Here is a 22,266-nt window from a genome sequence, read left to right on the forward strand (position 1 = left end):
ATTTCATCCAACCTTATGAACAAATACAATATTTTTTATACAAAGTGTATTGTACATCCATGACTAAAACAAAACAAATGAAGATGAACCGGCCAAATCTTCACACACTGTACAAATGATCAAACATAATCACATGCATGATGCCGTTAAAAAACGAAGCACAGTAAAACTTAAAAAAGCATCTCAGCTAAAGCTTTGTATGACTCGAAGTTAAAACGTTGTTTCATATGCGCTTATATAACCTTTGCTGTGAAGAATCATCAAACGTTTCTGTACGGCTTCTTTGTAGCGTTGCAGTATGGCCTTGTCCGGCTCGTTGTCAGCTTGCTGATGCAATGAATGTAACAAGGTGAAGGCTGTTTCGTAGCGATTAAAGCATTCTTCCGGGTTGCCGAATAATTCATCCAGAGCAGCAGACTGGCACTGCAGGAAAGACATTAAATCATAAATTGTCATCACAAGGCTACTCAACACTTCCTCACCGCTTCCAACGCATGCGCATAGAGAATAGCATCCGCTGAAATATTGATAGTTTGCATGTCCAGTGACTCAAACAACTGATTCCGACTGAGTCGTTTAACAACCGCCAAACATTCCACATACAACTTATGCAATGAAGAGACAGCTGCAAAAACACGGAATGAAGGGAATTACTAAAATATAAAGCGTAGCTACTCTAAATTTTATACAACACAAGCTTACCATTCCGCATAGAATTCGATGGTTGCAGCCTTCGAGAAGAGTACTCATTTCGCGCGTATGCCAAAGCGGTCTGTAGTATTTGCAGACCTTTCCAGTAAAGAACTAGTTTCTCCGCCCACCTAAACACATGTGACCGTTCGATCAAGCACAGGACAAAAACCTTAAGTGCGCAGTAACAATTTACTTTTGACTAAGGCTGGTCACATTAAAGCGCTGCAACGCTTCCGTTCCCTGACCAGCAGTCAGCGATCCCACATCTCCCGCAAACCGAATTGGTGTGTCCCTGGTTTTGGCAACTTCAGTGATACACTGCACCAAATGTCTGACAAAGATAAGTTTAGATAAGCACTCATTGTGCTCCTTCTCTAGCAAAATTTCTTGTGATAATTCCGGAGGCACCATATTCATCAGCTCTTCGAATACCGTTGGGGAGGCTTGGCTTGGAAGTTCGGAACCACTGCGGTTGCGCGTTCGGGCCATGCTGAGCGAAATTCTCCTATCTCTAGGCGATACCGTGGATGCTCTTAACACAGGCGATGTCATAGGAGCGGCAAAGGCCGGTGGTACACCGTATTCCGGCTGGGGAGAATCGGGTTCCAAAGGAGCGGTAACGTTGCCTAAAGCATGCATTTCCGGCAGTGTGTAGGCCCTCGATATTTTGGACTGAGACTGCTCGATTGCAGTTACGTCAAATATTCCAGTCACCGGTCGTGGCAGCTTGGAGAGGGCCGAAATTGGTGAAAACCCTGAACGCGGTGAATCGGGCACCGTTTCTTCGGGGTTATGTATAGGCCGGGGAATAGAAACTATGCGAGTAGCATGGCTGGGAGGGGTTCCCATGCAAAACTGCACCGGAGGAGGCGTTAAGGACTCCAGCATCGGATCTGACTTTGGTCGGTTATCAAAATTTGGAAGACTAACTCTGGGAGGCGCTGACGCTGCAGGCAAAGGTGAGACTGATGACCGGAGCGGGCTCAAGATAGGTCTCGGTGACGAAACCATGCGCTGTGGAGATATCTCCTTCTGAACACGAGTAACATTTGCAACGTCTATTTCAGTTTCTTCGGGAGAATCAACAGTGGAAGGGACCATTTCATAGTCATCAGCGGATAATGAAGAGTGATTACTGGAATTCTCTTCGGCTTCTCTAAGTCGTGGCGCGCTTCGCTGACTACGCGTCATGGTTGGAGTGGCATTTGTTTCCATGACAGATTCGTGGAGCAGCTGGGGCTCCTTGACTCTAGGCACAGATGTGTACAGGAAGGGATGTACGAAGAAATCATCGAATTCGATCCGATCGCGAGGATTTCGTTTCAGGAGTCGAAGAAGAAGATCACGAAACTCCGGGGAAGTCTTGCTAGGAATATTTGGCTTCAAATCCTGATTACGCTCATAGAACTGCTTCAGCTGTTGCGGATTGCTGGCCTGAAAAAATCAGTGCAATGCGGTTTTGTTTAGACCCGTTTCTCAACTTTAGCCCACCTGAAATGGAGCCTGACCAACAAAACACTGATAAAGAATCGTTCCCAAGCTCCAAAGATCGGCTTTAGCGTCATAATGCTGCGACATGATGACTTCCGGTGCCATGTACATGGGGCTTCCACATAAGGTGGCAGCCTATTAGTGCCGAAAATAATAAATTTTAAATTTCTTAAATAAATTGAGAAAACTGTCAGTTAAACACCGTAGATGAACATAACAAGGAGTGGGAAACATAATATGTACGCAAATTCGAGTGAATAAATGAGGACTGATTACCGAATTACCAAAGATTTCACCATAAACTCACCATTACACCATCTTGCAAGAAACGAGCAAAGCCAAAATCAGCAATTTTGAGTTGTAAACTCTGAGGATCGGGGCGACGGTCCTTGTTGCTACCAGCGCGGTAACGTTCGTCGTTACAACACAATAAAATGTTCTGTGGTTTCAGATCTCGATGAACTATGCCCTTCGATTTTAATATTCGAATAGCCGCCGCTAACTGCTTAGCGAATAACCGAATCGTATCTTCCGTCAAGGCGCCGCTTCCTGTAGTAAAAAAATCACAACAATGAAAGCAATTTTTCTCAAATAAAACGGATAAAATCCAAAAAAGGCATAATTTACTGATGCCATATAAAGCGTGTAGGTTGCCATAACCAGCTGCCGCGACTAAACATTTCATGGGAGCATACCGTGAAGATATTCGGACAGATCCCCTGCGTTGCAGTATTCCATCACCAAATAGACATTTTGTGCACTTTCCTGCAATAAAAAACAGCGTATAACCCACGAAATTAAGTGTGGTGGGACCGCACATTTTAATGATTTGCAAAATTTTGCCGTCCAAAGGCATACTCATACTTTTGCCACCTGTGCACGTTTACATGAAAGTTCCGATATTACTTACACAAAACGGTATCGTAAAGACAGATGATGCAAATATCGGAACTTACATGTTAATAAAAAATAGTACCTTAAAAAACCGATAAAATCCATATTACTGCGCATCATATTTCGAATCTCAGAAAAATATTTTCAAGCCGATGCCGATAATAACAACCAAAAAAAAACGTTGAAAGACTATTGATAATTAAATTTTTCGGGAATCACAATATCAACATTTCCATGAGACGCCTTTTCTGCAACAAGTATTAGAAAGGTATTTACAGTGGATACACTGGTGCAGCTACTACTATTGTACTTCTCTATCACTCGTTTGCACCGGGAATATTCTTAAGTTATTGTTATTCCTCACTGCGTCACTGGCCACTCAAAATTACTATTGTAGTACAACAACATCATTTTTTCCCACTATGAATACAAAAATAACATTAAAAAAATTACAATAATAAAAGCAAGGGTTGGCTTAATAATCAACATCTACAGTAACTGTTCGATAACTACACATTACTGTAATTAAAAAAATTACTGTAGCTGCTAACCTACTACGTAAGCGTTATTGATTTATGTTGTTACTGAATTACTCACCTTGCAATCGAGGAGCGACACAAGATTTTCATGCTGCAGAGATGCTAACTCCTAAAAACCGTCTATGAGCGATTAATCAATTGGAAAACAACATCTATCCGTACCTTAAGTATATTAATCTCTTTTCCGAGAATGCCTTGAGACCGAGAGAGATTCTTCTTCGCAATCACTTTAACAGCCACGAGTTTATCCAGATTCTGCAACCATAAAAAAGCTATCGCGTTTAATTAAAAAGTAAAATCTACAAGCAGTACACAATAATTATCATACCTTGTTGTGTCTGCCTTTAAAGACCATGGCAAACGCTCCATGTCCGATAAGATCCTTGCGAAAATAAGAATATTCTCCTATTGTCTCCATCACGAAATCTTTAACTGCACAAAAATAATGCCGTTAACGGTTAACAACCGAGGAATATCGAAAAAAGCTAAGATGTGGGACGTCGAAAACAATCGCCTGCCCGATCTGAAACCAGTTGTATGCAATCTGTGATAATCTGTGATTATTGTCAACAGAAAACCCTAAGTCAGGGTTACATCATAGCGATAGAAACTGCCAAGATTCCATTCAATTTCATCCCCAAATCAATTACAATACTGCACGGATTTCATTGTAGCCAACAAACAATTGTAATTAGTTACTAGACATAAGTAGTATAATTGATTCATGGATTCCAAACGATGGTAGGCCAGTTAAAAAGCTACGGACACCGTTTATATCCCAACTCGCATTCCTATGATCCTATTTGTACGTACTGTAGCTTTACGAAACGTATGACTGCACGCTATGACTCACTCATCACATGTTTACAAACTTTCAGCCGTGCGCAGTCGTACGACCACTTTTTAACAAAATTTTCTTGTTCCGAAAAGTTACGACTGCTGTACAGTACTTATCATCGAATTTTATTTAAACGCTGCTTGTCATTTCCAGAAATTTTTTTTATCTGATAGCCTTTAAATCTTCCATTTATGATAATTTAACAGTATCCTTAAGCATTGCGAAATATCAAAGTCGCAAATATGTAACGCTGGGTCAGTAAAGAATCTAAATCTCCTGAGTTGTCAGAGCGCGTGCTAGCGACACTGTCACCATGCCTTGGAACTTTCCTTGGTTGGAGTCCGTAAAAAAGCGTGCTTGTCGATATCTCCTGCAACGCTACCTTGGACAATTTCTCAAGGAAAAAGTTGATCTCGACCAGTTATCTGTGTCATTGTTTAATGGTACAGGTGTTGTTAATGGACTTGTTTTGGATTCAGAAGTAAGCGACTAAAGCGTGACTTGTTTTGTAATAATGTAATATTTAATAATCAGTTATCAGCTTCTGCCTTTAGCTTCTCCTAGATGTCAACAATAGCAAAATGTTAGAATGTCAGTTAAATTGATTAATTTAATCAAGTTCGGTCTAATTAATTTTTATTAAATAAATTGGTATCATTCTAAACGAAGTCTCTGGCAACCATTGCCGAATGGAAAAAAAGATGTCATAAATCCTAATAATAACTAATATGTAAGCGAAAACTGTAACTAAATTTTTCGCCAATTATTTCTAGATATATCAAAAGTAAGAAAATTCTTGGTTTCAAGATTTCGTACTCGTAGGCTAATCGATTAAGCATGGCTTAATATCTCGAAATTAATTTCGGAAATTCAGCCCCCCCTCCAGCCAATAAATTTGCATTTCTTGTAGCTGATAAATGAATCCTTCGAATCCGTCAATCTCCCCTTTGAAATCGTGGATGGATACATTGGGTGCGTTTCTGTGGACATTCCGTGGTCAGCGCTCCTATCCGACAACACGCGTGTGGAAATCAAAGGACTCGAGATCACTCTCAGACCGAAGCGCGTATTCGAGAAATGTGGGTTGATTAGTCTAATACTCTAATAGTCTTATTTCGTATTTTTTCGTACATTATTACCTTATTATTGCATGTTTTTCGCACTTGACTTTTTGATTCTGCTTCTGACAGTGTGCTGTGTGATTACGTAAATATTCTAGACTAGCTGCTAAAATCGCTTAATGATGGACTTTAGTACTCATTTTTCACAGGCATTAAGTTTTTGTGGCAGTTTACCGTACGAGTATTACGGTTTTACGGTTAGAGCCGTTCGTATTCTTGCTATTTCTGTTGTTTGCTATTAGTGGGAGCGTGACATACTGAATTCTCTGATCGGGTACTTTGCAGCGGTGATGCTGGACTCGATGTGGGGCAGTATGACGAAATCGAGTATGCAGCTAGCAGAAGAATGCCTCCGAGAGGATGAACGAGCGAGGAAAGCCCAGGCAAATCAATTAGAAGGGCTGGAGAAATTTGCTCAGGCGATTGATATTGGTAAAATTGTTATTTCTTGCTTTTCGCAAAATGCTTTGTCGTTGAAAGTTGTAATGGTGATTGCAGTGCTTACCCGGATAAAGGTTAACTTCAGCGACATTGTTGTCCGGCTTGAACAGGAGCAAGATGGATTCAAGACTCGAGCGATTGCATTGGAAGTTCGTATTAAAAAGTAATGTTTTCGCATTGGAAATGCTGCGTCGCACTTTGCCCTCAAATACGCTTAATGTTTTTTAGCGTTAAATATTTCGATCAAGCCGCCACAGAATCTAAAGACGATGACGAAACTGTCAACTACCAACCGGCAGCCGTTGCAAAAAAGTGTTTTATTGTGGAAGGAGTGGATTTGTTTTCTGATGAATACACTTATCCCTTTGGCACCACCGAATCTACTTCCATGTTTCCATCTTCTCATGAAATTCTGGAGGTAATGTTTGCAGGTGTATTCCTGTGATCTTTGTGTGTTGTTGTTAACATTCTTGTTACAGAATTCCGAGATGTTTTACTCCGCCAGAGATTTGGGTACAGTCACCCGTCAGCCAGATATGGAACAGCAAAATCAAACACCTAAACAAACCAGCCAAAATTTAGTCCAAATTGCGGCGTGCCATGAAATGATAGATATCCAACTGGAAGTGAAACAGACCGACGGGGTTAACGTTCCTAAGGTTTGCTTCTGGTTCTCTAGTTTAATAGTGGTTTGACCGGTCTTGGTAGAAGGAAAGCTGCGAAATAATTTCGGTTTTTTGCGTAAAGATCTGGTCATTCCCATTTCGTTATTGGAAACTAACTGGCAACATATAATTGAATGTGAACTTCCTGCTATCTGTACTCGTATCTGTTCTCCTAAGCTATGATTTTTTTGCTTAGTTCAAAATGAGTGGACATGTTGGGGTTATCCATGCGATTGTATGGCCTAAGCAGTTGGAAATGTTGAAGAATCTCTTCCGTGATATGTTCCCTGGAAGCATTGAAGGTGGGTGTAATTGTTTTGCAGAGCATCATAAGTTCGACGTCTTCCAGGTTTGTTGGTTTGATAGATCATGGCCGAAATAGATTGGAACTGCAGAAACCCATGACGACTTCCGATTATTCAAAGATAGAAAGCGAGTTGCAGCGAGATATCGACGCTCGCCAGCATCTGACTCAAGGTGGCAACAATATAGAACTGGCCACGTGGAATACCGATAGAACATTGCGAGAAGGTGTAAAGCATTGCTTAAGTATTTGTCCAGGATTTTATCTATCGAATAATTTTTTTCTAGACGAAGAATTTTTTTCCTTTGACTCAAGGAGACTTTCAAATGATGATGGCATTCGTAAGTCGAGTTTCGAATGGGATTGTTCTTTTTTTAATCACAGATTGTTTTGTTTACAGATCGCCGACAACCGGGAAAATCTGTTACCGGTCAGAAAAGAATGTCCTGACCTGTCCAAAGTTGGCGCAAAATTATTCCGTCTTTAATTTGTAGTTGATTCTTCCTTTTCGGAAAGGCAGCTGACTACCATCAACGCCGCAAATATTCGAATCCGGGCCTTAATTTTGACAGTTGTGCAGGAAGACCCCGAGGGCGCTCGATCGTGTCCCAGTTTTCCATTCTCAGAGTACGATCGCAAACTGGATAGAACAAAGCGGGAAATGCTCTGTATTTTACAATAATTGTGTCCTTTATTTCCCTGAATATTTGTAAATTTATTAAAGAAAATGTGTTTCTTGCGCAGACTGCAAAAGACTGCAAGAGACTATTTTTCTGCCACATCGGATGTATGCAACTGGGATTTCCAGGACACACTCTTGCTTCGACATAGATTCTCTAGAACCATTCCACATGGACATTTATGGTAAAAATATTTTCCACTGTGGAAAACTGTGAAGCATGGTACATGGTTCTGAACAGTGCTGATTTCCTAGTATTCAGGAGACTGAAAAGATTTTGCGATATATACCCGTTTTCGGGTTGGTAACTAATCTCATTGCTTGTAGGATAAGCGCGTCTACGCTGTTAATAGAGTGCTCAGAAAAGCGCTCGACATCAGCCATTGTGCAGTCATTGAAATGCTCATTTGGTGGATTTGAAGCATGGGAGCACTTGTTTAAATCGGATGATGTAGAGCCCGAGCGTCATCAGGAGAATTTGTATCATTTAAAAACAGTGCCGCTGTGCACAGAGGTAACACAGATTAACCATTATTTTCTCTCTCTGCCTATGTGGTTTTGAATGCTGTGAAATGTGGCTTCAGATTCTTTCGTTTCCAAATCGTAATTCCGAAGACAGATATTCGTTTACAAGCTGTATCACTATTGAACTGGAGTCAACTGAAAAGGTACTGGTTACAGTTTTTCACATGTTATTTTCCGATTCGCTGATATTTTTGAGTTCATTTAGGTTGGCGGGGCTACCTCTAAAACATCCAGTCAAAAAAACAGCGAACTGAAGATCGCTTTACAACCAGCCAAAACTGATCTGGATATTACAATTATTGACCGACTAGTCGAACTCTTTGCTGCCCTAAGTTTGCCCGACTCGGGTCATGATCTACCGGAAAACCCTTGGTCTGCTGGACATCCCGTGCGGAGGGTGAAAAGCGATGGATTGCAGATGAATGTTTCCCTTAGCTGTGTCGAACTGACTGTTCACATAAGGTTAGCTGGGCATTTGAAATCAGTTTAAGATGAATCGGGTGCAGAATATTTCGATAATTCGCATTTCGCACTCGATCACTTCGCATTTGGTCGTTTTTGCTGACAGCTCGCAAATGCGTGCAATTGTAACGATATGGAAAATGATATAGAAGTACTGTAAATGGTTTTGTTGGTGCAGATTTCCGGTCTTGGATTTGCGGCCCGCACGGGACAGGTTTCCTACCTGGAAACGAGCGCTACACAAGGAGAAGTTGATTGTGATCTTTTCAGAACTGGCATTTACCACAGCTCTGGGCGACGAGCTTGTGACAAAACTCGATTTTAATTGCCGAAGTTTATCAGGTATTGTGGTTAAATTTTGTGGTCTTCTGACACTTTCAATACCTACTGGGGTGTATTGCAGCTGGTTTTCAAAGTTCTGCGAACGAAAAACCGATCATGTTCCTCGAAGCAGAAATGGATGTGGATTACTCCATTGATGAAAAGAGGAGGAATGAGTTTGCAAATCGCTTAAAGTATGATAAGTGCTGATCATACGCCTGAGCGGAGGTCGCGGCCATAACAAATGCGTTTGCAGGTTGGGCATAATTTTGCGGAAGTTTCCTCGAAATGTCGTATCAGCAGACATTTTGGTTGATCATGATTACGATGGTAATGCAAAAGCCGGATCACTGGAAGATATCTGCGAAACCACAGAAAAAGAGCCTTCATTATTCATGACATCGAAAAATATTGTGGAACATGAAGAAATTGTAAGATTTGTGTTAATGTTACATTATTAGGTTGTATGATGTTTCATAGATCCTTTCTAGAATTGTGTCCAACCGGCCCGCTCCGAACAGGCATCTGCATTCAAAGACCACGTATTGTTAAACTCGGAGATGTCAATCGAGATTGTGGTTCCTAAAATAACAGCATTTATTCCGGACAAGAATGTTTTGGAAATTCTCTACAACAGGTAACAGCATTGCAACTTAGACAGACGATAGCGCAGTGCATTTGTTTAGAAATGTTTTTTTACAGAATTAACACTGATCTTCTTCTGTGGGAGCCAGCTGGGCCAGCATCCGGGCAGCAGGTGATACCGCTAAGTGCGGCTCACCTGATGGGACGGAATTCGCTTGATAATGGTCCAGTCATGTTTGAAATGTGCAAGAGCGCAGCTGGTAACACTGCTTTTAACCTAATTTGGACAACCTTTGCACTGTTATGTTTCTTAGATTCAGATACCGGCTCTGATATCGACGATGAGGAAAACTGGGATCATGCGCAACGCATAAACAAATTGAAAGCCAGTGGATTGTCGAAATATCGTGCTCAAATCCCCAGCGAAGTTTGCGTCGTTCTCAACATTGGTAATGCCTCCGTGGGAGCGAAAATTGGGGTAACTAGTGAAATACTTTATAAAGTAATCCATCAGGGGCTACATCGGGTTAATTCAAAAACTTATGCATGGTGTAGAAACACGGAGAGCGCCGAGCACATGAAGCTTGGGTGGAAATTAGTCGAGGAAGTATTTTCAGTGTTAGTGGCTATCGGGGACAGCCGGAAATCCGGTATTCTTCAGTCAAAGTCCAGCGTCTGGAGTTATATTTTGGAGGTTTGTACCTGATGATCGAATGTCACTGTAACTGTCGTAAAAAGCCGCTAACCGAACGCATTTAAGCATTTTGCTTGTATACATGCATGACATTTAGAGGTGCACTGAAGGTCAGTTCTTAAATATTTTGACAGATTTTGTTGCACCGGATGTACCGGTGGCGTCTCTTAAGCGACCGGCCCACTTGTTGCCGGTAATCGAACCGCTGGATGATGAATTGCTCTTGGATTATGGAAGCCCCGACACACAGTTGGATGATGCGTGCATGCTTAATGTTGCAGTGGACATTCATGTTGATACATTTCGTAATATTAAGGTGAAACTTTTCCTGGTACGGCCATGTGGCATTTGTAAACGTTTATATGCACTTTTAGGATATAAAAGTTGCTTTGGAACTGAACGCTCTGCGAATGCATTATAGAGTAACCCTCCCTGATGATTTTTGGCTGACACAGGTATATTTTTCGAACTGGGGACCGATTGGTGACACTGAAACAACCCGTTCTACCGTTATTTTGCAGTTCATCGAATATTTGAATTTACGAGATTTTCCTGTGATGGGATACAATAGTCCAACCATAATTACGGAATTTCATCTGTCAATAGGCAGTTCAGCTGCGGAATACCGGTACTCATCTTACTCATCTAAATAAATCGAAGATGCTGCTTATATTCGTTTCAGCCCAAAGTACATGCCTTCCCCACTGGCCGCACTTGTAGCTGTGAACAAGTTGAACCTTTCCAGTACGTTGGTTGCGGAAAGCCCGCAGACCCTTCTTCGAGTAATAGCTCAGGATCTGCGATTACATCTTAGTAAACGGAAACAACCTGCTAAATTGAAAGAAGGCAAGACTTTTTTGCGCAACATAATAAAAAATTGTCTTTTTCTGAGCACGTGTTTTACAGATTATGTCTGCGTTTTGGATATTCCATTCATGGAGTTTCAGGTTAAAATTGCAGAAGGAAGTCCAGTAAGTCAGTCCAGTTCGGTTTTGAATATAATGATATTAAGCCTTCCCCACTAGAACATTGTAGTTGCGGTATTAGTATAAAGTTGTGAGTTGCAGGATTTTCCGCGCTTTGACTTTCGGGCTTCTAATGATTGCTGCTACCTGCGGACCTGTTCTGATTCCTGCTTGGAATTGTGCAACTTGCTGAAATACTTGGCTGAATATCGAGATCTTAATATTGCGCCCGCAGCACCAAAGGTCAGTAGTTTCCTACCGATTGTAAAAACTCATAAATTAGTCTTGGTATTTGACTCGTTAAGAACTGATGGGATGCAGAACATGCTGTATTTAGGATGGTTACAAACTTACTTAATTTTTATTATATTGACTGTCATTGTTGGCCATTTTGATGAACTGTTTAAAATTTTCAGATCGATGCATTCCCGCGAACAGTCTCTCTGGAGGCTAAATATAGTCAGGATGAAAATGTTTTTGATGAAATGATGGATGCCATGAAAGAAAGTCCGCCACGAAGAGATTCTTTGGCCAAACATGATTATCCAATGCACACCCCTTTGCATGTGGCAAATAATGCCCATTTCCCGATGGCAGCCACAATCTCGTCATCACTTAAGACATCGATGTCGGACGCAAATCCGATTGATGATGATGATTTTTGTATTATTGATGAAGATTTGGGTGTTGGAATAGCAGTAATAAATTTTTGTATTCAGTCAAGCTTGTAGCGCTTGTGATGGGTTTTTTTTTGACGTTGTAGCCAAAGAGTGGGGAACCGGGCGTAAAACTTCTCACGATGGAGCCTATCCGAATAGTGGAAAATCATTTTGCCGTTCCGCTGGCCGTTACGGATCAACTCAAAGCACCAGATGGCTATCCATTGCCGATAGTGCGGGTGACGTTAAAGGAAATGTCCTTTGTTTGGTGCCTGTACGGAGGGAAGGATTTCGATGATAAGGTGGTTTATCCTCGCCGACTGAGTTCCCACAATCGACTACATAGTGCTCCAGGTTAGTCTGATTAAAGGGCTACTAGTCAATACCGCGGTGTAGTTGGGGCGTGGCGGAATTGTAGCTGCAAAAGAATAAAAAGTTAAAAGATTTTTTCCGGTCTTTTCGTCTTTTTAATATAAAAAGAATTTTCTGATATCTAAGGCCATGCGCGGGTGTTTTATTATAATGACATATCTAAGTGATAAGTTTCTCAGCGAATCTAGGGAAGACACGATCTAGCAGTAGATCAGACAAAACCGATGCCGGCCATTCTCCATCATGGTTGCTGAAAGGCGGAGCCGGTCGTGATCATTCCGTTCTAATGGAAATTCATCTCAACAAGGTACGTCCTCGAAGATTGTAGATAACAATGGTATATTTTCTGCTAACGAAGTCTGGTATCTGTATATTATTATGAAATAAGTGATCCTGTTGTATCTGTTATTGGCTGATCATGGGTAACAAAGTACTTTTTAACGATGATTCCGATACTAGGTGAAATTCCAGCATGAACAGTATCCCTTTGACGGAAAAACTGTGAAAGCGGCCCGTCAAGTTTTATTCATTCAGGATTTTGAGATTCGAGACAGATTGGCATCATCGGAAATCAACAAATTTTTATACCAATACGTTGCTGCGTCTATGCCCAAACAGAGCTATGCTAGCATGGTACGTTTGTTAATGATGTAGTTGAAATGCTGTTGACTAGGATCGACAGTGAATGCTTGCAGTTTTCAATACGAGCATTACACGAGCGACCTGATCCGGCTTTACCGATGCAAGAATGCACACTGAAAATTTCCCTTCAGCCGCTTCGGTTAAATATAGATCAAGAATCTATGTTTTTCTTGGGCGATTTCTTTGCTGCGCTTTCTGACACGGGGGCAGTTCCACCAAAAACGATTACTGATGAAGGTAATTTTGCCGGATAACACTATTTTAGTTAATGCTGATATGAATACCGTATGGGTTTTGTAGAAGACTTCTCTGAACGGTCGTCGCCCCATTCGGCAGTATCACAGTCTCCCAAAGATCAGATTCCCATACGAACCACACGACTGGGATCACTAGAAGAGGAAGAGATGTTCGCTCAGGATCCCCTTATTCGATTCGACGATGCTCCGAAGAAGGCTGCTGCTGATGCAAAGTTGGATGATTTATTGGCTATACCACCACCCATTCTAGCCGATCCTGACTCTGAAATATTTTTCAAGTCAATAACTTTTTCGCCGGATGTGCCTATTATGCTGGACTATCACGGAAAGCACGTAGATGTGGAACGGGTGGTACGGTTGAAATATATCGTGATTTCGCTTCATGTTGATTGTGCTAGTACGTTCTTTGAAGGGTGCCCTGGGAGGATTATTAATTGGTTTGGCTCAACTCAACTGCACTATGCTCAGACTCAAAGCCCTACATAATCGACAAGGGTAAGTATGTTGATTTTTTATGTTTATTGGATGGACAAGGATGGCAGTTTTTTTTAGAATTCGTGGATTGGATCGGATGCTTTTGGCCTTGTTGAACGACTGGTTAGATGACGTTCGGAAAACGCAGCTAGCAAATCTTCTAGCTGGCGTCGGGCCCATGCACTGTTTTGTGCAACTTGGTAAGAAACGATAGTAATTTTGGTATTGCTTGGATTGTTCCAGTTTATCGTTTATCCCGGTAGTGATGCGTCCGAGTGAAATCGTTATTTCGTTGATAGTTCAAGGAATTCGTGATTTGTTTTGGCTTCCGGTGGAGCAATACAGAAAGGATGGACGTATCGTACGGGGTGTACAGCGCGGTGCAAGTGCCTTTACCACGTCGACATTAATTGCTGCATTAGAGCTAACCAATCGCATTATTCAAACGGTTCAAGTGAGTATAATAATTTTTATTGCTGTAGTTGACGGTAGTTCTCCTTAGGCTGAGTGCTAGTTCTGGTGATGTTTTCTATACCAACGATGTAAACGTGCTTGTAATTGCATATTTTTCAATAGGTTGCAGCAGAATCGGCGTATGATGTGATATCGCCAGGACCAAGCTTCAAGCGGAAACGACGGAAGTCTAATGTGATATATCCAAAAAGTCAGCCTGGGGATCTGCGGGAAGGTGTTGTTACTGCCTACCGAGTTCTGCGAGAGGTATGGAGTAAATCGACATTTCACAGGCTTCTCGATTTTCATATAAGCACCGTTATAATACAGCTTTTCTCTTCTTAATTTGTGCGAGAGTGTTTCGTTGGTGAGATAATTTCTTTTTAGGGCTTTACTGATACAGCGCAGGAAATCGTTGATGCTGTGAGCGAAGAGCGCGAGCACAAGGGAATGACCGGCGCCGTGGGCGGGGCCTTGCGACAAATCCCTCCGGCTATCGTGAAGCCTCTCATTCTTGCCAGTCAGGCGACTTCCAATGTTCTGGGTGGATTACGCAACCAGTTACAACCGGATATTAGGCAAGACGAGTTGGAGAAATGGCGCACGGATGACGACGTACGGTCCGCGCCTAAATCACGCAGTAGTGACCGGTGACGGAGGAAATGATTGAGGGGTTATTAAGAACTTAAGAAGTAGTCTCCAACCATTGTGAAACACTTTCACTGCAGATCCGTAAGCAGTGTGGCCTACTGATATGTTTTAAGCAAATGATTTTACCATTGCTTTTGCTCATTTCGTGTCTTATATTTTGAATTCTTATCTGGAGAGTTGTGACGTCACTAATTGTGATTGTTTAAGTTGAGAGATGGTGTAAATTTCGTTACCCGTAGTTGTAATAAATGTCTAGAGAAATCAGAGTCGCTAACGAAGTCGTTGTGATCAAGAAACAAGAAACAGAAAATGCTGACGAAGAAAAATTTAACAGGCACAAGCGAGAAGAAAAAATTAGCAAACAAGGACAGAGACAGCACAATAAATTTCAGAAGATGGTTTTTAGTTTTCTTCCACAGGATCCAGGTTTCTAATTGGCGCGTCCGCATCACCGGCACCATTTGTGGTCCGTGCATTAAACTGCGTGCTAACATCCACCATCTCTTTACCTGTATGAACAAGGGAGCGCCAAGGCTTAGCCATGGCACACTCTTCATGCGACTTTCCGTACAAATACTTGAAATTCCCTGGGAAAAAAATAAAAAAATTATCACTGGGAAAAATTGCTAAATCTTACAAGTTAGCTGTATTTGCCAAATCTAAATTGTCAGCCATTTCCAGCAATATTATGGTAGACCTGTTGAGGCCGACCCTAGTAAGGATTTGCATTCACAGAAAGTTAAATTTACCCACGGCGTTAGCAGGCATATCACCGGTTCCCAAGAGGCGACGCCCGTCTCCTTCTGGTCCGAACACCGGATAATCCGCGTACGGTTTCGACGCATGACAGGATCGACCTCTGGGTCGCGATGGCAGCAGACTGTATGGATGATGGTAGACATCGCGCATACTGTCGCCTCCGCCCATTCGCAGCATAATACTGCTCTGCGACGCTTTCACATGGAACGGCCGTTTGGCCGGCACTGCGGCCACCTCTTTGACTTCCGGCGCCACACGCTTAGCGGCCAGGAATTCATCGGTCTTCACGTCCACATCCAGTTTAGTCCGGTAGCCGACCGAGCGACTCCGGAAGTGTCGCGGCAGAGTGGGCACCTTGGGCGGGCGCACTTTCTGCGGCGCGTTACGCTTCGCGGCAATCTTACTGTCCAGCATGGCTTTGCGCTCAATGTGCGGTGTCCATTTGATGGGCGTACGACAGTCCTGCGCGAACACGCCTTCGATGCGGTCGCGTACGCATTCCCAGATGTGCTCCTTGCACGGCGCCACCCATACGTAGAAGCGGGTGGTGCCACTCTTGCCAGACACCATGATTCCGTTGATGTAGTCGGACGTGTGAATCCAGGCTTCTTCGATGACCTTCAGACAGATATCCCGCCACAGGTGATCGATGATTTTCGTGTCCAGATTGAAGCCCGTTAGCTGCATGCAACCGCCACCAATGTTCTCATGATCGTCCCAGTCGGGAACGATTATCCGCCGACCGAGACCACCGCGGAATAACGCGTACTCCCAGTACACGGGCAGCTCGGAAGGCGGTTTCAAGCTGTTGTACATTCCTGTGCACATGTAAACCACTGACAATTTTGAATTACAAATTGCCACTAGAAATAATCGTTATCCCTTTTGAGATGCCATTTTTGCGTGCGCTCCTTAATAACACTTACATTATTACAGTTTGTGATAGCGAAAAACGCGCGGTTGCTACAGAGTACTGTACTCGTATTTAACTGCTAAAATTTTACCAACCCAGAACTGTTGGATTGTGGAGAAGGTGGCGACGGGGTGAATGCAATCCATCCACGATTTGTTCTGCGTGCCTAATTTATTTACAAGCCACAATGTCCATGGACTTTCCAGGTAGGTTTGGGTGGGATCGCGAAAGGAGGTGATATGGTGCACCGTATCTCGGCTGGGTAAGACGGGGGTTTGTTCCATTCTTGGCCGTGGAAAATCCGAAATTTGAACGGCTTCAGTGAAGTGCAAGCAAACGTCGTCTAGTGCCCACTTTTCCAAAAAGATAGTCTCGATGGGCCAATATTTCTTTACGAAGTTTTTTCAATATTTGACTGGAGGCAGGAAACCTTAGCAACTGAGCTGCCTGCTAAACCTGCTAAACATGCTAATATGCCTGCGTTCTCTCGTTTTTTGTGAATGCGACGCAACCATAAGTGCCCATGTAAGTATATAACAGGGAAATCAAAAACTGTAGTGGACAGATTAATGGTGTTTTTGCCCACGAATCGTGCTTGCGTGACATTCATGTCATGAAGAGTAAATTATAAGTAATAATAAAATAATAATTTCGAAAGGGCTATGTACCAGAAAATTTCCTGGCGCACAGAAGTGACCTTAATTATTTCACGATAAAATCGTGTTTTATGTCACGTATTTAGCTATTTACTTCACTTATTGCAATTTTAAATACTTAATTTCAAGATTACTGATAATTAATAAAACTACAACTTTTTTCACGCTTTTTAATGGGTTGCAATCATGACCATAACAGCTAGCTAGCAGTCTGGCACAAAACTAAAATTCGCTAATAAAAGCAAAGTCATACAAACGAGTATATGATTAAGCAAAGAAACAAATAAAACAAAAAACCCTGTAAGAATAAACACAAACTATTCACAACTTTGCAAGGATGCGACACCAGGGACAACGGGAAAGCGCTGAGAACGTGCACATACATGACTTCCCACAAAGTTAGTATATTGGCTCACAATGATCCGCCTATCACCAACTCAATTCAGAAGTCGTCCAAAGAGCGAGTACAAGGATTGCCCTTCGCAACATCATCGGCTTCTATAAAACAGTATTTACATTTATTTTTAATAAATCACATGTAAAGACCGATCGAACAGCCACTTTACCAGAATCGGCCGCCAAATCTTTCGACGAAAGGTCAAGATCCAAATACGCGCTATCGTCTTCGATAGAGCCGTTTCTCCACCAGCCTGTCTCTTCCTCTGGGCTCACTCCGTTATCGTTCTCCTGAAAAATAGATGACGGTCTTGAATATCAATACAGTGGCAGTTCAATGGTAAAACATTAATTAAAGTTTGGAAAATATCGTGTGACACTTTAGATGGCCCCTTTAAAGCAACCTTCAGCGTTAGCGTGCTACACAGGCACTGCCCTGTTGTTTTCGATTAAAACACGATATCTACAGTACGGTACAACACAGTTCTAACGTTCCACGTTTAAAGGACTCTGAATGTCTGCACCTTGTATATAAAACTACAGACGTGAATGACGCTGGCCTGCAATCACCATGCCTGTTTCCGATTCGGAAATCGCAATGCGAGTTACGAGATGGCCATTTATATCAACACGCGCACTTATAAGTAGTGAAAATATCATCTAATACGAATACAGAAGCGTTGTCCAACAATGAACAAACGGATTTGCGACGAATTTATTAGAACTCCTATCTATATATCTGTAATTCAAGAATGAACGCTTTTCTGTTCACAGTTACATCGATCGCCTTTACCTTATCGGTTTCGGTACTTCCGTTCTCCACTCGAACCGCTGGTGTTCTTTGGGTACGAACATTTTCTGCACAGCCGACAAACATCTTTCTGCCAGCCAACTGGAACTCTATCTTATGTAAGCGAGACAAAATTTCTTGGTTTGTTGAGAGCATCTTCTTCAGCATCTCATAGAGGGAATTTTGAGTCACCAGTCCACCGTCGAAAGGCAGCGATGCTGCGGAAATGTTCCGCTGGGCAGGCAAAGAAAACAGCTGCGCAGGAGCACCGGATGCTTTAACCGCAGGCACACATGTCTGTTGAATAATTCAAATACGTACCTTATTTGCTTAAATGACAACCAAAAAAGATCGATGAAAAACCGTAAAAGTTAGCAGAACTACTTATAGTCACTGATATCCGTACCTTCTGCGCAACAGCGCCGGTCGTTTTTTCGCCTCCTCGCTTTCGCTCACGCGGTTTTCTGCCACGCTTAACCGTAGTCTGTTTTCCAGAAGTCGTTTCCGGGGTGCTCATAATTTTTCTTTTGACAGTTCTCCCTGATCGGGTTTGGATGGCCTTTTCGTTTTCGGGATCCTTGTTACAGTTTCCGGTGGGAGGCAGCGTTTTGTTGTAGCCTGTGTTGCTGGACGCCGCCTGCGTAGCGCTGCCCGGTGGTTGCTGCAGTGTAGCTGGAACGAGATTGTACATTCCGATACATTCCGGCGCGCTCATCGTAGTTGTGCTGGACGGCTGGGAACTGGCAAAATGCGGTTGGAAGGACGAAGGAAACATCATCTGCGATCCCTGGAACGTGGGAAACGACTGGGTGGAAGGGAAAAAGGAACCGCAGAACTGTGGCGGTTGAGAAAACTGGCTGCCATGGAACACATCGTTCACCAACCGCGATCGTTGCATGGTGCCAGATCAGTGCAATCCGCATCAATTCCGAAATGGGGCTGAAGCAGGCAGAAACTAATGAAGAAGCGTATTGCTGACAAGAAAAAGAATGGTGCAGTGAGCTCACAATTAGAATTTGCAGCTACAAGAGACTGCACAACCCGATGAAACTGGCCTTTGCCCATGCGTAAACTGCGCGCCCATGCAAAGCTGCAATCCACCGAATGCCAGTGGCAATCTGTATCAGTTCGCGTGATACTGACCCCTGAGTAGTACGTAATGCGCATGCTCGTCATCCAGACCGATACGGACACTTCAGCATTTATTGAAATAATTTTTCTTTTTTTCGGAACACTTTAAAACCAGAATGGTGCTACTTATGTATATTACCTAGCAAGGGCTTAAGCCTTAAACCATACGTAAAGCGGTCGCGGTTCCTCAGATATACTTACAGTATTCTGAGAAGCAATCGGAAGTCTATTTCAGGCGTCGGCTGTACAGCAAGAACGGTATACCAGCTTGTTTATAACTTATAATATTAAGTATACGAATTAGGAAGTTTATTATCCGATGAATATATTTATTTTAATTTTAGTGAAAAACGGCAGTGAATTTTGCAGTTGTGCGCGTTTGCCAGTTATGCGATGCAATACATACGAGTACAATACAAGAGATTCCAGATGCCAGGTTGCTTCAGATTGTTTTGCATTGTTGTGCAATGTACATTTTATGCTTCAATACTGTTGGAACTTGCCAAGAGGTGAGCCTCAAAGATTCATTTAGTTCTGGTTAGTAAAAAAATAATCTTTATTGTGTATCCATTCTTACACAGGCACACAACACGCAATCAACAGGAATAACAATTCGGGTATTCCTACAGCTGCGGGAAAGAACAGGACCATATTATTACCACCTAAGTAAAGCATATGAGTATAAATCAAAAAATTTAATGCTTAATACTCATACATGTACTTCTTATGCTGTTTTCTTACAGTCGCTTAGTCTCCCGGCATTAAAACCCAAAACCTCCAATTGCACTTAATTTATTCTAGCTTTAACTTATGAAATTTCCGAGAAATTTAACGAAAATTTTAGAAAAAATGGAGTAAAAGGGAAAGCATGGAGAGACTAAGCTTAAAAACGGGCCTGCTCTTTCTGCAGATGCACAGTAGTTCTACAGTCCTCAAGTTATTCAAGTATAAAAATTCTCGAAAACCAATTTAATTCATCACACAGTAGTTGACATCAAGCTTTTAAATAAGAAATTTGAAAACAGTGAGTTAGAAAGCTGTACGGTGACAGTTTGCGAGATGGCAGTGGCTATTTTATGATGTTTATCCATGCTGCTCTTGGCGTCACGGGCAACCATTCCCTTAAATTAAGCCTATTTCCAGCTGGCAATAGTCCGTTTTCTAGCCGACACGGGATAGTTGGTCGACGTTTTGTATTTTCTTGCCATTGACGAATCCGTTACGATATCAGAATAACTGATCCACTGTTCTGTAAGACACGATTACGTCAGATGATTGCTTCTCACAATCAACTCAGTTCGGTGGGTAAAAAGTAGACGCTGTCACGTTGGAAAAACTTAGTTGTGCAGTTACAAGTTGGCAGGACGGAATTTCATGAACAAAAAATATCCGGATCACCTTGTCCAACCATGATAATAATGCTGGCAATGAAGAGTGCGAGTTCTTATCCCGCTGGTAACGGCTCAGCGCCCCCTTCAACGTTTTCCGTCATACTGCTGCTAGCCACCATTCTTCCTTGAGTCATACTAGTAATTTTCTCCGATACCGGGAGCAGATAAAACTTTTTAGTCAGCCGGCTAGAAAAATCCGGCATCTGCAGCTTGAAATTCCTGGTTGGCAACCAGTCGTAATTCGCCACCTTGTGGTTGATCTTCGTCAGTAAATCAGTAAAGTGGTCTTGTTGTCCCTTGCTGTTCCTCCAACGTAACAAATTATCTTTCATAACTTCGCATAGCGTTTGGATATAGGCTGAGCCCCGTGATGTTTCCCGGATAGATTCGTAGCCGTCCACGGTAGAGTAAGCCAGCAAGATATCCGCTTCATTCGGCAGCCTGGTTGTGCGCTGCAGCACTTTTTGCTCCTGAACGCGGCTATCGCCTTGACTCCCGCCGTCGATTTCATCGTTGCCTTTTACTTCCATCGGTTCGTGGTTTTCGGTCCTCTCATCATCCGTTGTAGAAAACCGGCTATCAGTATCCATCGGCTGACCTTCCTTCGCCGCATTAATATCCAGGTACTGACGCTGTTGTGACACATAATCATCCCAGATAATATCCACTCCTTTATCAATACTTCTGCCGCGGCACGATTGAAAACAGAACACTTTAGGTTTTCCACATAAACCAGAACATTTATCATTGACAAAAATCCCCGTGATTGTCTTGATCAACACTATTTCATCACGGGCAAATATAGTCTGTTCCTCCATGGGATAGAAATATAACAACTATGGAATTGCAGTTCTTCATAGCCTTCCTGCACGCAACATTTTCTAAAGTGTCCAGCATTTCTCTTCTGGTATAATTGGGATGCACTTCGATCTCGAATTCGTAATCTTTGAATGTAGTTTCCAAACCAGACACATCATGTTCAGACCCACGCCTTGGTTCCAATTTGGTTTTTGCATCAAACTCAGTTTGATCAAAGATCAGCACATACCCTTGCCGTTTGTGATTCTGGTGATAATAGTCCACATGCGAGAATCCATTTCGGAAGTCCCGTACATGCGTTTGCGCAGGAACAATATTTCTCCGACGCTCCATTCTCAGTTTGATGCAATACAAATATGCACAGCTAATCAGCCAGTTATACAGTGACTCGTGAATAAAAAGGTGGTATAAACAATTCGTGGACAATGTCACAATTACCAACGATAGTCCTGGGACGGTGGAAATGATGCAAAATTCAAAATCTGAAATTCAAACTTCGGATGGGAACACAGCTCGCGATATGATAATCTGTCACTTAATCCACGACACCGACACCGTTGATACGGTACGCGTCCCTAAAAGTCGATACTGCTCCTGTGTAAGCGACCATGACATGGGTGCTGACAGTATTAGCATAGAAAAGTATTAGTACTGTACTTCGCAGACCAGATTCACTAGAAGATAGA

At 42.4% G+C, this 22,266-nt stretch overlaps 5 protein-coding genes across 9 annotated transcripts; 1 reads left to right on the forward strand and 4 right to left on the reverse strand.

Annotated features, from left to right (window-relative positions):
- Positions 1–20: 20 nt before the first annotated feature.
- On the reverse strand, positions 21–4,405 carry LOC129586400 (serine/threonine-protein kinase unc-51-like). Its single transcript, XM_055479627.1, has 11 exons — positions 4,212–4,405; positions 3,946–4,049; positions 3,780–3,872; positions 3,676–3,726; positions 2,880–2,949; positions 2,492–2,733; positions 2,185–2,319; positions 887–2,127; positions 703–821; positions 483–625; positions 21–423 (listed from the first exon to the last, which is right to left on the reverse strand). The coding sequence occupies exons 2-11, from the start codon at positions 4,033–4,035 to the stop codon at positions 211–213; spliced, it is 2,397 nt and encodes a 798-aa protein (XP_055335602.1). The 5' UTR covers positions 4,036–4,049; positions 4,212–4,405; the 3' UTR covers positions 21–210.
- A 142-nt stretch (positions 4,406–4,547) lies between these two features.
- Positions 4,548–15,009, forward strand: LOC129586154 (autophagy-related protein 2 homolog B-like). Of its 3 annotated transcripts, XM_055479196.1 has the most exons (39): positions 4,548–4,936; positions 5,366–5,534; positions 5,862–6,008; positions 6,075–6,180; positions 6,246–6,435; positions 6,497–6,676; positions 6,879–6,984; positions 7,049–7,213; positions 7,274–7,327; positions 7,387–7,416; positions 7,481–7,613; positions 7,731–7,850; positions 7,993–8,179; positions 8,250–8,333; positions 8,396–8,652; positions 8,831–8,994; positions 9,056–9,167; positions 9,230–9,404; positions 9,465–9,610; positions 9,676–9,818; positions 9,873–10,036; positions 10,114–10,252; positions 10,387–10,568; positions 10,627–10,707; positions 10,774–10,880; positions 10,935–11,098; positions 11,159–11,223; positions 11,320–11,460; positions 11,634–11,915; positions 11,981–12,230; positions 12,428–12,555; positions 12,708–12,881; positions 12,944–13,127; positions 13,191–13,498; positions 13,560–13,642; positions 13,700–13,821; positions 13,921–14,075; positions 14,198–14,341; positions 14,462–15,009. In XM_055479196.1, exons 1-39 carry the CDS (start codon positions 4,769–4,771, stop codon positions 14,726–14,728), a joined length of 5,976 nt encoding a protein of 1,991 aa, XP_055335171.1. In that variant the 5' UTR covers positions 4,548–4,768; the 3' UTR covers positions 14,729–15,009. The 3 variants fall into 3 exon arrangements, with proteins under 3 accessions (XP_055335171.1, XP_055335169.1, XP_055335170.1); XM_055479194.1 differs by having other exon boundaries at positions 10,935–11,223; XM_055479195.1 differs by having other exon boundaries at positions 10,935–11,223; positions 12,437–12,555.
- LOC129586155 (uncharacterized) lies at positions 14,962–16,951 on the reverse strand. The gene is made up of 3 exons (XM_055479197.1): positions 16,489–16,951; positions 15,475–16,302; positions 14,962–15,312 (listed from the first exon to the last, which is right to left on the reverse strand). Exons 1-3 carry the CDS (start codon positions 16,679–16,681, stop codon positions 15,128–15,130), a joined length of 1,206 nt encoding a protein of 401 aa, XP_055335172.1. The 5' UTR covers positions 16,682–16,951; the 3' UTR covers positions 14,962–15,127.
- A 264-nt stretch (positions 16,952–17,215) lies between these two features.
- LOC129586341 (uncharacterized) lies at positions 17,216–19,627 on the reverse strand. 3 transcript variants are annotated; one of them, XM_055479522.1, is made up of 5 exons: positions 19,572–19,627; positions 18,646–19,178; positions 18,243–18,536; positions 17,620–17,740; positions 17,216–17,551 (listed from the first exon to the last, which is right to left on the reverse strand). In XM_055479522.1, exons 2-5 carry the CDS (start codon positions 19,135–19,137, stop codon positions 17,496–17,498), a joined length of 963 nt encoding a protein of 320 aa, XP_055335497.1. In that variant the 5' UTR covers positions 19,138–19,178; positions 19,572–19,627; the 3' UTR covers positions 17,216–17,495. The 3 variants fall into 3 exon arrangements, with proteins under 3 accessions (XP_055335497.1, XP_055335499.1, XP_055335496.1); XM_055479524.1 differs by lacking the exon at positions 19,572–19,627 and adding an exon at positions 19,383–19,396; XM_055479521.1 differs by lacking the exon at positions 19,572–19,627 and adding an exon at positions 19,247–19,358.
- Positions 19,628–19,954: 327 nt separating this feature from the next.
- On the reverse strand, positions 19,955–21,709 carry LOC129586278 (caspase-3-like). The gene has a single exon (XM_055479402.1). The coding sequence runs from the start codon at positions 21,577–21,579 to the stop codon at positions 20,815–20,817; it is 765 nt and encodes a 254-aa protein (XP_055335377.1). The 5' UTR covers positions 21,580–21,709; the 3' UTR covers positions 19,955–20,814.
- Between the last annotated feature and the right edge of the window lie 557 nt (positions 21,710–22,266).

The sequence above is a fragment of the Paramacrobiotus metropolitanus genome, unplaced genomic scaffold, assembly GCF_019649055.1.
Source record: "Paramacrobiotus metropolitanus isolate TYO unplaced genomic scaffold, Prichtersi_v1.0 Parri_scaffold0000020, whole genome shotgun sequence".
NCBI classification, from domain to species: domain Eukaryota; kingdom Metazoa; phylum Tardigrada; class Eutardigrada; order Parachela; family Macrobiotidae; genus Paramacrobiotus; species Paramacrobiotus metropolitanus.